The 14,111-nt window shown below is 43.2% G+C and overlaps 1 protein-coding gene across 1 annotated transcript in view; it reads left to right on the forward strand.

The window, feature by feature from the left end:
• Positions 1-507: 507 nt before the first annotated feature.
• Positions 508-14,111, forward strand: part of PLEKHG7 (pleckstrin homology and RhoGEF domain containing G7) — a 51,101-nt gene continuing 37,497 nt past the window's right edge. Inside the window, 3 exon segments of the mRNA XM_036078066.1 lie at positions 508-1,023; positions 1,506-1,542; positions 3,468-3,478. Coding sequence (XP_035933959.1) covers positions 508-1,023; positions 1,506-1,542; positions 3,468-3,478 — 564 coding nt within the window.

Below are 14,111 nucleotides of genomic sequence, written 5' to 3' on the forward strand. Positions count from 1 at the left end.
GGAGCCCAACTTGGGGCTCAATCCCATGACCCCGTGATCATGACCGGAACTAAAACCAAGAGTTGGACCCTTAACTGACTAAGCCGCCCAGGTGCCCCATCACTAAGGGTTTTAAAACATTGTTTGTTTCAACCTGGAAGGCATAATAAGTAAACAGTAAACAAATCTCAACATATAAACTATTCAGATGGGAAGGCTGAAATCCCTTATGTTAATTATCTGCAAAACATAAAGGACGCTAATGATAAGTGGTCTCTACCCATCTCTCGTGACAAATTAGAGGTTTTCATGTGAAATTTCAGATGCCTTTTTTCTCACATCAGTCTCCCTCATTCCTCACTCTCTGCTGCTCTTCCTCACTAAAATCCAACAACCTGCATGTAACTATCCCCTGGGAAAGGACAAAGGCATACCAAGGAAAAGCAGCACTTGAATTCAGAAACTGAACAACCCCAGTATGGTCCAGAGAACAGCAAGTCCAACAATGTCCCCTGGAAGCTTCCAGCAATGGGGCCTCTTAGCTGCATAGGGAAGGTGGAGCCGTCCTGCCCAGAGGTGCAGACCCAAGGCTGTGGGGCCTCTTCTCAGCTCCCCCTGAGGAGTCTGTCGAAGAAGCACAGTGAGAACCAGGGGAAAATTCTCTACTTTGACCGGCAAGCCCCAGGCCGCATCTCTACCTCTCCCACTTTGAGGAGATTAAGGGGCAATGGCCGCGGGACTTCACACTCGCTGTCTCAGCAAGAGACCTTGGAAATGCCCACTGGGAAGGAGCCTGCAGGCTCTCCATATTACCTCTCTAAGAGTCTACCTGGAAGCCCAAAGAATTCTTCACACTGCCAATTGCCCTTGAGACTCCAAGCAAGATTGCCTCCAGACCCCAAAAGGGCCCTCAACACAGCTGACTCATTTGAACCCCATCCTGCACTTCAGCCCATCAGTGAGGGGTCTCTTCTTCAGGCCTCTCTTCCAGAAAAAGGAGGCCACTCACCGCCCAACCCTGCCACATGGCCCCCTGGTCCTCACGTAACACAGCTCTGAGCTTCCTGTGCTCATTCAGTGCCCTGCAAAGCAAAATAGGTCTCTGGGTTGCCATATTACCCCAAAGGCCAGGGCGTCCTATGATGGGACACAGCACAGGACGTCACTGCTGAGGGGACACATACTTTTAAGGACATGTTGGCTCCCAAGTAAAAGGGTACAGTAGTCTGGGAAGTCTAACTCACTTTCTTCTCCTAGAGAAGGTCAGGTTAGCGACGGTCTCTCAGGCTTTGGAGAGCAAAGATGGCCCTCTTGCAAATCCATGCCGTTCGAAGACAACCTGGTACGGCTATTTTAAAAGCAGAAAAAGAACAAAGTGTTCAAATTTCTAATCCTCTCCCCTATCTCCCCACTAAAAAGAAAATATCCAAATCATTTCAGCTAAGAAACTGAATTGCCTCTCCTTTCCAAATGTCTGCTTGGGAATTTTGGGTGGATTTGAGCAAAACTAAAAGGTCTATTTTTAGAATTGATTTCCGGGAGAAGCGTTGCATCCATCCAGGTGTGTATGTCTTTATTTGCTTTGGCGCCATGAAAATGGTTCATTATTTACTTTTCCATCCCTGTTTCTGTTCTGACAGCGCAAGCCTGACGGCATGTTAATCAGGGCACTTTGTTTTACAGCCCCCGAGTCACTTAACATTTCTGGGTGAGAGAGTCTTAATTTCAAGAGTCTCCTTGAAGAGCACAGCATTTTGCTGCAGCTTTTTGGGGGCGAAGTATGACAGCCACAAGCGGTCATGGTTTTCGTTTTGAATTGCCAATGACTTGGCCCCGTGGCTTCATTAACATCCACTTAGTAATTGGTTTTGTCGGGTCGAGAAAATATAAAGGCCAGATCATTCAACAGATTTTCAAAGAGAACTTCAGAGGACAGGGATAAAAAACAGCAAAATGCGCTGTTTCAATCTAGGACGACCTTTAAAAGGCCTCCTCTGACAGACAGTGCCTTTACTTAGGAAGCAGGTAGATGGTGTCACTTCTGAAACCAGCCCTGAATTTTCAGCATGGTTCTCAGCTTATGGCCCCAGATTTGCCATCCCTCCCAGGGATGAAAAGCCTCTGTGGCAGCAAGGAAGGGATCCATGCTCAATTTCATCCACCCCATTGGCAGGATTGGCAGGAAGGCCCTAGTTTCATTTGGAAAGTCGCAGAGAAATTCTCAGGAATTCACCACTGCTTTATTACGGGACCTCAATCCTCAAGCACAAGTTTGCTGTTCAGAGGAGGAAGAATGAGATCCATCGGATGCAGTCTTTGTTGATTTTAACCCTAGTCGACCTAAAGGCATAAACAAAGGCTGAGGATATTAACAAAGCCACAGGAAAATGCAAATTACTTTGTTAGTGTATCAATGAGCTCTTTCTCATTGAGGTTTGGGGACAAACCACCCCAAACCTCAGTGGCTTAACACAACAACCCCTCTTGTTTCATATATACGTCCAAGTGTCTACTGGGTGTGAGTTGATGGAGGCTGGTCTCAGCTGGGTAGTTGCACTCCAAGGGTTCCTCATCCTTTTCCTGGAGACAGAGGGCTACTGTATGTCTGCTAACTCCATCTTACAATCAGAGCTGGACACAGACTTTACCTGCTCTAGGAAGCGTTGCTTTATTAAAAACTGGGCCTGTTCTTATTGTGGTGAAGGGAGAGGTTCAAGAGGACACGGAAGCATGCAAGACCCCTTGCAGCCTGGGGTCAGTATCTGGCTTAATTCTATTGGCCAGAGCAGGTCACATGACTGAACCCAGGGGCAGGAAATTCTGCACCACCAACAGTGAGAGCACGGAGGTGTTACTGGCAAAGGGTGTGGATACAAAAGTTGATGGAGAATAGAATCATGAATACAAATCTTCTACACGTGCAGACCAGAATAAAGCTCTAAAAGGATACCTAATTCAGATGTGTCAGAGAAAGGGAAAAAGAGAGTAGCCTCAGAGATAGATGGTGATGTTGGTTAGAGTAGATCTCTAACAGGGTGTTCAGGGATTTTGTTCCTTATCCTAAGAGCAGTTTGAAACCGCTCAATGGATGGATATGATAGGATCAAATGGATACAGGGTGGACATAATATTTAAGTGAGAGCGGACTCCAGCAGAACAATTAGAATGTCCCGATATGAGAAGTTAGTGGTTAGGCTGTAATAAACACACTGGAGTTAGAAAAAATATCTCATTTGCAGAGGTATTTAGGAGATAGAATCACCTGGACTTTGTGAATAACAGACCGTTGGGGGTGAGGGGAAAGAAGTTGTCAAATATGACCTCCAAGCTTCTGGCCCGCATCACTAGGTGGCAAATAGTTCCATTCACTGATCTAGGTAACCTTGTGTGGGAGGGTAAGGGAGGGGAAGGAGGGTGGGTGGGGGAGAGGTCTTGACTTCAATTTTGGGCATATTAAATTTGAGAACCCATGGATCATCGGAGTGGAGATTTTGAGCATGTAGTTGATTAGAGAAGCCATCAGGGAGGGAGATAGGTATCTGAGAGTTTTTACTAAAGCAACGCTTCCTACAGCAGGTAAAGTCTGTGTTCAGCTCTGATTATAAGATGGAGTTAGCAGACATACAGTTTAAGTGATGGGAAGCATCAAGCCATTTGCCAAAGATGGCAAGCAGGTAATTGTTACTGACAGGCAGGATCTTTGTAAGACAATAACAAAACTAGTCTTGGTAAATTCAAAGGAACAACTTGGTCCAAGGGCTTGAGGCTTTAAAAAATTCTGTGGCATTCAATATATCATAATCACATATTACCAAATAGTGGAAAGTTACCGAAAATCACAACAGGGAATTAGACGGGAGGTAATTTGGACATCTTCGTGTCCAGTGATGACCCTGATTTATTCAATATTGTTGCTCCAGGACTTAGGGCAATACTTGGCATGTAATAAGCAATGTTTGTGAATGAATAAATGAAGGTCTAAGTAACGATAATCTATGAATGAATATGTTAAGTAAACATTTATATATTATCACTAAAAAGAAGCAGGTTTTCATCAGTCACAGACCACTCATTCTATACTTTTTTAAGCATGAATCTTTGCTAACCAGCTAAGTTTCTGCCGCACAAAGATCCTGTCTGCCTGCTTTTTTTTGCTTTTTTTTGCTTTTTTTTTAGTTTCAGAGATAGTGATTCATCAGTTGCATACAACACTCAGTGCTCATTACACCATGTGCCCTCCTTAATGCCCATTCCCCAATTATCCCTTCCCCCACCTACCTCCCCTCCAGCAACCCTCAGTTTGTGTCCTAGAGTTCAGCATCTCTTATGGTTTGCCTCCCTCTCTGTTTTCATCTTATTTTATTTTTCCTTCCCTTCCACTATGTTAACCTGTTTTGTTTCTTAAATTCCACATGAGTGAAATCATATGGTATTTGTCTTTCTCTGACTGACTTATTTTGCTTAGCATAATACCCTCTAGTTCCATCCTTTTAGTTGCAAATGGCAAGATTTCATCCTTTTGATGGCTGAGTAATATTCCATTGTGTGTATGTATGTGTGTGTGTATATATATGTATGTATATATATGTATATGTATATGTATATGTATATATATACACACACACACCACTTCTTCTTTATCCATTCATCTGTCGATGGACATCTAAGCTCTTTCCACAGTTTGGCTTTTGCGGACATTGCTGCTATAAATATTGGGGAGCAGATGCCCCTTCGGATCAGTCTATTTGTACCCTTTGGGTAAATACCCAATAGTGCAATTGCTGGGTCATAGGCTAGCTCTATTTTTAACTTCTTGAAGAGCCTCCATACTGTTTTCCAGAGTGGCTGCACCAGCCTGCATTCCCACCAATAGTGTAGGAGGGTTCCCCTTTCTCTACCTCCTCACCAACATCTATCGTTTCCTGACTTGTTAATTTTAACCATTCTGACCTGTGTGAGGTGGTATCTCATTGTGGTTTTGATTTGTATTTCCCTGGTGCTGAGTGGAGCATTTTTTCATGTGTCTGTTGGCCATTTGGATGTCTTCTTGGGAGAAATGTCTGTTCATGTTTTCTGCCCATTTCTTGACTGGATTTTTTGTTTTTTGGGTGTTGAGTATATAAGTTCTTCATAGATTTTTGATACTAGCCCTTTACCTGATAAGACATTTACAATTATCTTCTCCCATTCCATAGGTTGCCTTTAGTTTTGCTGACTGCCTGACTTCTGCGCCCTCCCTCTCTTCCTCTTCACACGCTGCAGACTTTTCAGCAGCTGTTTGCTCCAAGGGCTGCTTCCTTCCGGTGGCTCCCTACCGGACTGGGCAGCCATCTCACACAGGGAACGGGTTCTGCAGGAGACCCTGCTGTCCATCCAGCCAATGGGAGCCTCACCTCAAAAAACGTAATTTTTTTTTTTTTTTTAGGAAGCTCCACGCCCATCACGACCCTGAGATCAAGACCTGAGCTGAGATCGAGTCAGATACTTGACCAACCGAGCCACACAGGCCCCCTCAAAAAATGTAATTTAAACTTTATTTAAATCTTACACTTCCTTAATGGAGGCCTTTAATCTGGCTGTTACAGGGTATAAACCAGGAACTAGCCATCTATGCCCTACGGGCATTCAGCCCACCCTCGTTTTTGTAAATAGTTTCATGGAGCACAGCCGCGCCCATTCATTTGAATCCTGGCCTTGGGGCTTTTCCTCACTATGGGAGAACCGCACCACAGTCCCTACAAAGACCGTGCAGCCCACAAAGCCTCATCCAGCAGTTGATAGGAAAAGTTTGCGGACTCCTAGTATATCTAGCGGAGAAGCGTTTGCCTCTGTGCCTACCAGTCAGTCACAACCACCTTTTTCACCTTGTAGAATAGACAGGAACCCTTTTGCAAAAATACCGATTCTTCTTTTATTAGGGTGTTTTAACACATGGCCTGACGATGAGGCGGGTTCCTGTAAGTGAGGAGGGCCCAATCTACTCTCAGTTCTGAAATCAGCTCAGTGTTATGACCTGGATTTCAGGGTTTTCATGGTGAACTGTTTTTCTTGCTGTCCTTCCCTCTCTCCGTCTGTTAATATTCCCTTGAACTCACACTCACTCCAAACCTTCTCCTGTCACCAAAATATGCCTTCTGGAAAAAAATCTTTATAGTTCATTCTTACTAAAGTGTGAAGGACTTTAGGCTTAGTGAAGGACTTCTGTGCTCCATCTCTCCAAGTAGAGCGGTGTATTCCTCCCTTTTAGCTTTCCCTGCACTTTATATCTAAAACACTACTGCATTTCTTTTACATTGGTCTGCTTCCAGAGTCAAGACCTTCCTGAGGACAGAGACCACTTATATATCTTTAAATCTCTAGAACCTATTACACAGCTAGAGTATCTCCAAAAATATTTACTAAAGGAAAAGATAGAAGAAGGAAGATGGGCAGGCTGGAGGGCTGCGTGGCTTACAATGTCATTTATCAATCCCTGATTTATTTGCATTTTGACAGAGGACATGACTTGAAACCAAACAATGAAGCTGCATTGGTGGGATTTTAAACATCAGGAAGCAAACGGGGGAGATTTTGCAGGTAGGGAGACCTTTCTGGCACCCCCTTAAAATCTAAAACAGAAAGCTATCTGTCTCACTTCATTTCTCAGTCAGCCCTGAAGCTGAAAAGGGAAATGTACAGCCCACATCTAGGAGAACAAAGACTAGCCTCCTTTGAAATATAGGAAGAAAGCTAAATATATTCAAATTAGCAAATGGGGTAACATCAGCATGAAAACCAAATGGTAAGTATTTGGAAGTCTCTAGAAGAAGAAATGGGACAAAAACATTGAATGCCAGTAAGACATCCCCCCAAGCTGGATCTGAAGTAACACAGCCTAGTGTTAGGAGCTCTTGGAATCCAACTTCCTGGGCTTGAACCCTATCTCTCCTTCTCTCTGGCAACATGGTCTCAAAACCCAAAGTCTTCATCTGTGAAATGGGGATGCAAATAGTATCCATCTAATAAGCTTTTGATGTGGTAAATAGAACAACTCAAATATTAGCTTTTTTTTTTTTTTGAAGAAAGCATATACTCATTCATTCATTAAGCACTTCCTGTATGCGAGTCACCGACTTATTCTTTCTAAGATATTCTGATCCCAGAGTGAAATGACCCATGCATGCAGCTCATCTGAGGTCTCTGAACATTACAGTCAATACAATATTATATCCTCCACGGACTTCTATTTATTTAAAACCAGTTCCACACCTAGCACTGTCTCTAAACCCTGGGTGACATCAGAGAGGGAGAACACTGTCCCGGCTCTTACAGAGCCTAAAAGCTTGTTAGGAAGGTATTAACTAGAGACTAATAGGTGGCATATTGGTTGTTGGGTGTTTTGGGGTTTTGTTTTTTTTTTAACTTTTTTGAAACATTTCACACTCCATAGCACCATATTTTACTGCATTGCTTTCTTTTTTTCTCCCAATGTTATTGAGATATAATTGACATAGAACATGGTGTAAGTTTAAGGTGTGTAATACAATGATTTGACATATGTATCTATTGCAAAACCATCACTGCAATAAGGTTAGTTAATGTCCATCACCTCACATAGTTACAACTTTTTTCCCTTGTAATAGGATAGACAGCACGCTGCAAGAAGAGGATACTGTGGTCTCAGGGAGACTGAGCTGGGCATGGCTGGAAGGTGGAGGTGGCCTGGCAGCTACCTTTCACAGCGGGAACCGTGTGTGATTCTTCTGCTGGCTTCTGAACCTCTAGAATGGAAGCTCCACGGAAGCAGGGCTCATGTCTGTTCTGTTCATTCCTCTATCCTTAGTACCTAGAACACAGCCTGGCGCATGGTGGACGTTCAATACAAGTTGAAGGAAAAAAAAAGAAGTCAATTGGTTAGTTCGTGAGGTTAGGACAAGCCTGGTAGGGGAAAGTGTTTGATCGCCTTTTTGTTTTGTATATTCTCCTCCAGCTACTTATGTGTCTTCCTCTGGCTCCTTTGAACCTTCCCTGTCCTCCCAATCTGATTTGTGTTTATCTCTTCAATGTACCTTGGGTTGCTGAGGATTCGCACAAATATTGCCTGATCCCCCCCGGGGCAGCATTTTGGCTCTCATCCAGCAAAGACAGTCGCCTAAAAAGATGGGGAGAGTAGGCATTGACCAGTACCAGCAGCTGCCCTGGGGTCCAGAACACATGTGTATTGGGTGACTGTTACTGATCAAGCCCTAGATGTCACAGCATCCGGTGTCCCCCACGGTGATGAGACTCCATAAACTGTCTCTGTTCTGTGGTGAAACTGACTTGTCAGGAATGAGTCTGCTATTTGTTCACTTGCGTTCACAAAGGGGCTACTATGTAACGAGTCCTGGGCAGTGAGCTACGGGCTCCCCATGCTTTCTGCCTTCTCAGTTGGATTCTAGAAAAAGGGGACATTTGGGAGAAAGTTGACCTAGAAATTATAGTCACACATGCAAAGGAAACTTCCCAATAATCTTCTGAGACTCATAATGGAAAAATATATTCCAGATTTCACTGAGAGAGCTACAGTTCCATAACTAGCAATTTCTTTGTTGGTTATTTTAGAAGGGCTTTTTTTTTTTAAAGACTGTTGCTGATTCTGAGTTTGCTCTTCTTGTATAATCAACCCATAGTTATAAGCAAGCATTCCAAATTACACTGTATCTCTTGCATAGAGTAAAACACTGTGGTTCTTAAAATAGAATACCTACCTTTTCTAGTCACACAATTGCTGGAAAGCCACCTGCTGGAAAAGGTATATTTACCATGAATTTTACTATCAGGCAAGGACTATCATATCTGAGGAATGAGGCCACATGAGCTTGCCTGACAAGCAACCACTGGGCAACATTCATAGCAGGAAGAAGAATCAGATTACGCCTTACCCAAATTATAGTACCTTCAATAAGACTTTTACTCCATTAAGATACACATACCACTACAGGGCAGTTGCTAACCCCCATAATCTCTAGCATTTTTTCATTATTTTCCTTTAAAATTTGCACCTGGGAATTAAAAGCCAACAGTCCTTGGTTTAAGGACTGCACAAAATGCAAATGATGCATTAGTCATATTTCTAAAGGAGGAGCTTTAATTATTCATCTTCAAACATTCCTGCCAAGATAAAGGTCACTGTATAATTACTGCTCCCGCCCACTGGCCACTGGCAGGGAAACCGAGAGCAGTGCTCCTAAATCCTTGATTCATAGATCACCAGAGACAGAAAAGGTCTCGCCAGAGTTTGTTTTCCACATAAGGAAATTGAGGCCCAGGGAAGTGACATGCCAAGGTCAAACGTAATGAAGGTCAGAGTTGGGAATCAAGGTCGTAAGTGGAGTGCCCCTGCCACTCACTTGTACTGCCCCCTTTATGAGTTTCTGATGGCTGCTATAATAAATCACCACCAACCAGGTGGCTCAAAACAACAGAAATAGATGCTCTCACAGTTCTGGAGGGCCGAGATCCAAAATCAAGGAACTGGCAGAGCTTTGCTCCTTCCGAAAGTTCTAGGCGAGGACCTTCCCTTGCTTCCTCAAGGTCTTCCTTCACTGTGGTTGCATTTAATCTCTGCCTCTGTCCTCAGACAAACTTCTTTCCTCTCTGTGTCTCTTCCCCACCTGTCTCTTATTAGTCCATGTGTCAATGGATTTGGGGCATACCGGGATAGCCCAGAATAAACTCATCCCGAGCTCTTTCATTTAATGACATCTGCAAAGACTTTATCCAGATACGATCCCATGCACAGGTTCTAGGGTTTAGGACATGAACTTATCATTCCAGGAGCTTCCATTCAACCCACTCTACTTCCTCTTCTACCCAAAGTAGTAACCATCATTATGTCAATTTAAAACAAACAAACAAACTTAATACTCTAACACGGTTTTTAGTATCTTTTCTCCTTATTTACAAGTCTTATTAGAGTCAGACTTACGTACTTGAACTTGGAATTCTGGCTCCGTCATTCACTAGCAATGCAACCTTAAGTAAGCTGCAGTTTTCTTGGCTCTATAATGAGAAAGGTGATTTCCACTTCGTAGGGTGCTTGTGAAAATCTGTATGAGGATGCATGCTAAAGTACTTAGGTGCTCAGTAAGTGTCAGCTGATTTTAAATTAGAATAAACTATTTGCCAAAACCAATCTATTCCTTATCGTGTGTATGAATTTGAGGTCCATGGGGGGACACATTTCCACCAGCCAAAAACTTTTCTGTCAACAACACAGAAGAGCAAGCTCACTGTTGAGTGTTGACACACGGGTGTGTGGTCTGCTCAGCAGTGGGGGGAGAATTCTCTGAATTGTCTAAATTGTTGCTGTCCCAGCCCACACCACAGACCTTTGGATCTTCAGCAGAGGACAGAATAAGGAGATGTTCTGGTACCAGAAAAGAGACAAAACTATTCCAGCAACTATGGGACTAGTCCCTTAGGATATGACTGGCCTAAGGTAGCGCAACTCAGGGTTAGTGTGGTTGTGTTTGGGTTTGTGAGTGGGAGGAGGGTAGAGAAGGAGGAGAGGAGCGGGGAGGCCAGCAAGCCAAGAGGGCTGCGAAGTCTAGGTCAGGTATCCAGTTATACAACCTCCTGGATCGAGAATTTTGTCCTGAAGCAAATCACCAGAATAGCCAAGCACCAAACAAACAAACAGAAGAAAAATGCATCTCTCAAGGATGTTTGTTTAGTTGTGCTTTTCCAAACAAATAAAGGCAGCATGAAATTATACTGTATTTACACAGACACAGTGGGTTGCCAGCCATACCCCAAACATTTGTGCATTTATAGTTAGTCCATCTCCTAGCTTAACCTCCCTCTGAGGAAATTAGGTATCAAAAACTTCTCTCCCCACCCACCATACAGGCTGCTACTACCCCACGCACACGCCATTTTGTTTAGGGGAGGGAAATAAAAAATTCTGAATTTATTGCGGTAATTGCTTCCAGCAAATAATCAGTCCAGAACTAGACACAATGATCCTGCCATTTTTTTATAAGAAGCAATTCTATTTGGAATAGCAAAAATAAGACACCAGTTTGGAACCATCAACACCCCCTCCCATCACGAGACCTAAATTCAAAGTCGTTCTGAATTCATTGCGTTAATGTCATTAATCCAATTCTCTGAACGAACCTGACTGAGACAGACCCAGGGTCCTTTACAGAGTGCCCAGAAATCTAGTCCACTGCCAGGCATGTCTCTTCATGTTACTATATGCAGATGTTCTCTCTTACTGTTCCCCTAGGTCTTCATATCATTACAACTGTGATTCTTGATATTTTTATTAACCCATACCTTCTTCTTATGAACATAAAAATATCATGTCCACAGAGATTCTGTTATGCCCTTCCAGGGACATGCCCACCTTTCCAGAATAAGCATCACTGGGTTTGGAACACTAAGGCAACAAAGCCAAGGTCAAGGTTCAAACCCTGTGCCAGCCAGTTGTCTTCCCTCTGCTCCATACGTGCAAATTGAACCCAAAACCTGACCTACGTGCTCCCAAATGGATGCCTTATGTCAGAAGGTATCCTGGATAAGGGGAAATGGATAGAGTAATTTAACCACTTCTAATGAGGGGGGAGGGACTGATAGTGCACTTTGCTATTGTAAATGCATGTGATTATTTATTTATGACTTAGAATAGAAAAGCACATTCATTTGAGGACTGTGTATCATTCTAATGGTCAACTTGCCTATTCCTTAAGAAGCTTATTCGAATCCCTGCTCTATGTCAAGTGCTAGGCGAGGTGCTTAGGTTCTATAATATATAAGACACAGTATGAGTCTTCAATGAAATCATTATAGAGTAGAAAGACAAGGTGGGGGTGGAAGAGGGAGGGAGAGAGAAAGACGGCTCTTCCTGAACGGATCAGAGCCGACTTCTGGAGGAAGAGTGTCCAAGAGTCTCCAAGAATTTAGAGATGAAGGTGGGTTTGCCAGGCAAAGTGGAGATAGGCAGGCAGATGGGAATACCTGAGCCAAGGTGTGGAGACGTGAAGTGCAGGGCACATTTAAAGAACAGTGAGCAGCTTGCTGTCACTGGAGTACAAATTCTGCAGGAGTTCGTGACAGGAATTGACAATGATGACTCTGGGTATGTGAGGGTTTGTTTATGGTTTCATCTACTCAACAAATGTTTATTGAGTTATGTTATTACCAAACAGAGGGATTTAGAATAGGAGCTAGGAGCTTAGGGCAAGTGGGGCAGATAAGACATAAATCTGCAAAGTAAGATACCTTGTAAAGTAAGATACTTCTCCCAAGGGAGGACAATATCAGAGGAGTATTTCATTCACTCATGTGCATTAAGAATGATGGTTTAAATACTAAATGAGCACCCACCACATCAAGAAATAAGACATGTCTCTTGTACTGAGGGAGTCAGCAATCTAGTGGAATAAAGAGACACATAAATAGAACGTTATACCACAGTATATTCAATAATCAACATAATAGCTTTTACTGACAGCTTACTAAGTTCCAGTCACTGATCTCAGTGTTTTATATTGATTAACTTCGACTGTCCTCACACAATAGATAAATATCATTATTGTCTACATTTCACAAATGGCAACATCAGGCCCACAGAGGTTATTAACTTGCTCAATCACAGCTGAGATTAAAATCCAGACAATTTGTCTCCACATTCTTAACCATCACTCCAGAAGACTACAGAAGCATAAGAGATAAGCCAGCCTAGACGTGGCCAGGAAGACCAGTCCTTCTAGTCCACCAATAGTTGTACCCTCTCTGAGGTCTCCAGGGAATATGAAGATTAGCTTATAGAATCTCAGGAAACTACCAAACACCTAACACTCACCAGATTGTGAAACATCTAGAGTTCAAACTCAAGGGTAAACCTTTTCCCCAAAGTCCAACTAAGTTACATTTCTCACTCATATTGTAATTTTTCCAATCCCCATCCAATTCAGGCTCATCTAGCCCTTAAATACCAACTCTTTCATTATATGCTTGTAGGGTCTTTATCAAGAAAAAGATAAATTTGTTGGGGAAGTGGCTAATATTTCTTTTCAGGGGCACCTTGTAGGGCTCCCAGTATTTTATGTTATCTAATGGTTTTTGAATAGCACTGTGAAAATTCCTGGCTGGATTTGCATACTGTTCATTTATTATGTATCAGTCTCAACATTCTATACCCAATGAAATTAGAATATATTTCCCATTCAAATTACTGTAACTTTTCCAATGCCTACCTAATTTAGCCCTCTCTATCCTCATAACCACCATAAGTATTGGGTTGGAAAATAGCAAGAAGGGGAGAGTTCTAAGAAGTTGTAACTCTAATGATCTTATTATGAAACCTCATCATAAATAAATAAATAAAACATGTGGTAAAAAAAAAAAAAGTCACAGGACATCACAATGCCAAAACATGACCTTGTTCTTGGAGAAGGAAGTCCAGGATGGGGAGCTCTGTGTCAGGTAGGATAGCATTTGCCTACAGGGAACAGATTTCAACTAGAATGACCTAAATGAGTAAAGGGTTTGTTTTTTTTTAATTTGAGAGAGAGAGAGCGAACAAGGGGGGCTGGCAGGGAGGGGCAGAGGGAGAAGGAGAGAAACGAATATTAAGCAGGCTCTATGCTCAGCCCAGAGCCCAATGCAGAGCTTGATCTCACAACCCTGAGATCATGACCTGAGCCAAAAGCAGGAGTCGGTCAATTAACTGACTGAGCCACCCAGGCGCCCCATAAAGGGTATTTCTCTTGTAATATGACGAGAGCCCAGGCCAGACCAGATGTCAGCAACCTGCCAGACTCCTTCTGCGTTCCTGTTCTGCTGTTACCCTCGCAAGACCCCTGGTATACTTTCAGATATCAAGCCACATGCCAGACAACAGGAAGGGCGAAGATCAAAAAGGAAGAAGCTAGCCAGCTCTGTCCCCTTCGAGAAAAAGTGTTTCCAGAAGCCACATCCCGCACCTCCGGTTTAAATCTCGTGGCTGTATGTGAGTCACGTGGCTCTGCCACCTGCAGGCGGAGCAAGTCAGCGCGTCACCCGAGCAGAGCAGGGTCTTCACAGCAAGAAAAATGGAGAGCGCGCCCGTTGGGTCAGCCCCCAGCGGCATCGGCAACATTACATGACAGTTTTCCAGTGAA

The sequence above is a fragment of the Halichoerus grypus genome, chromosome 6 (assembly GCF_964656455.1).
Source record: "Halichoerus grypus chromosome 6, mHalGry1.hap1.1, whole genome shotgun sequence".
Taxonomy (NCBI): domain Eukaryota; kingdom Metazoa; phylum Chordata; class Mammalia; order Carnivora; family Phocidae; genus Halichoerus; species Halichoerus grypus.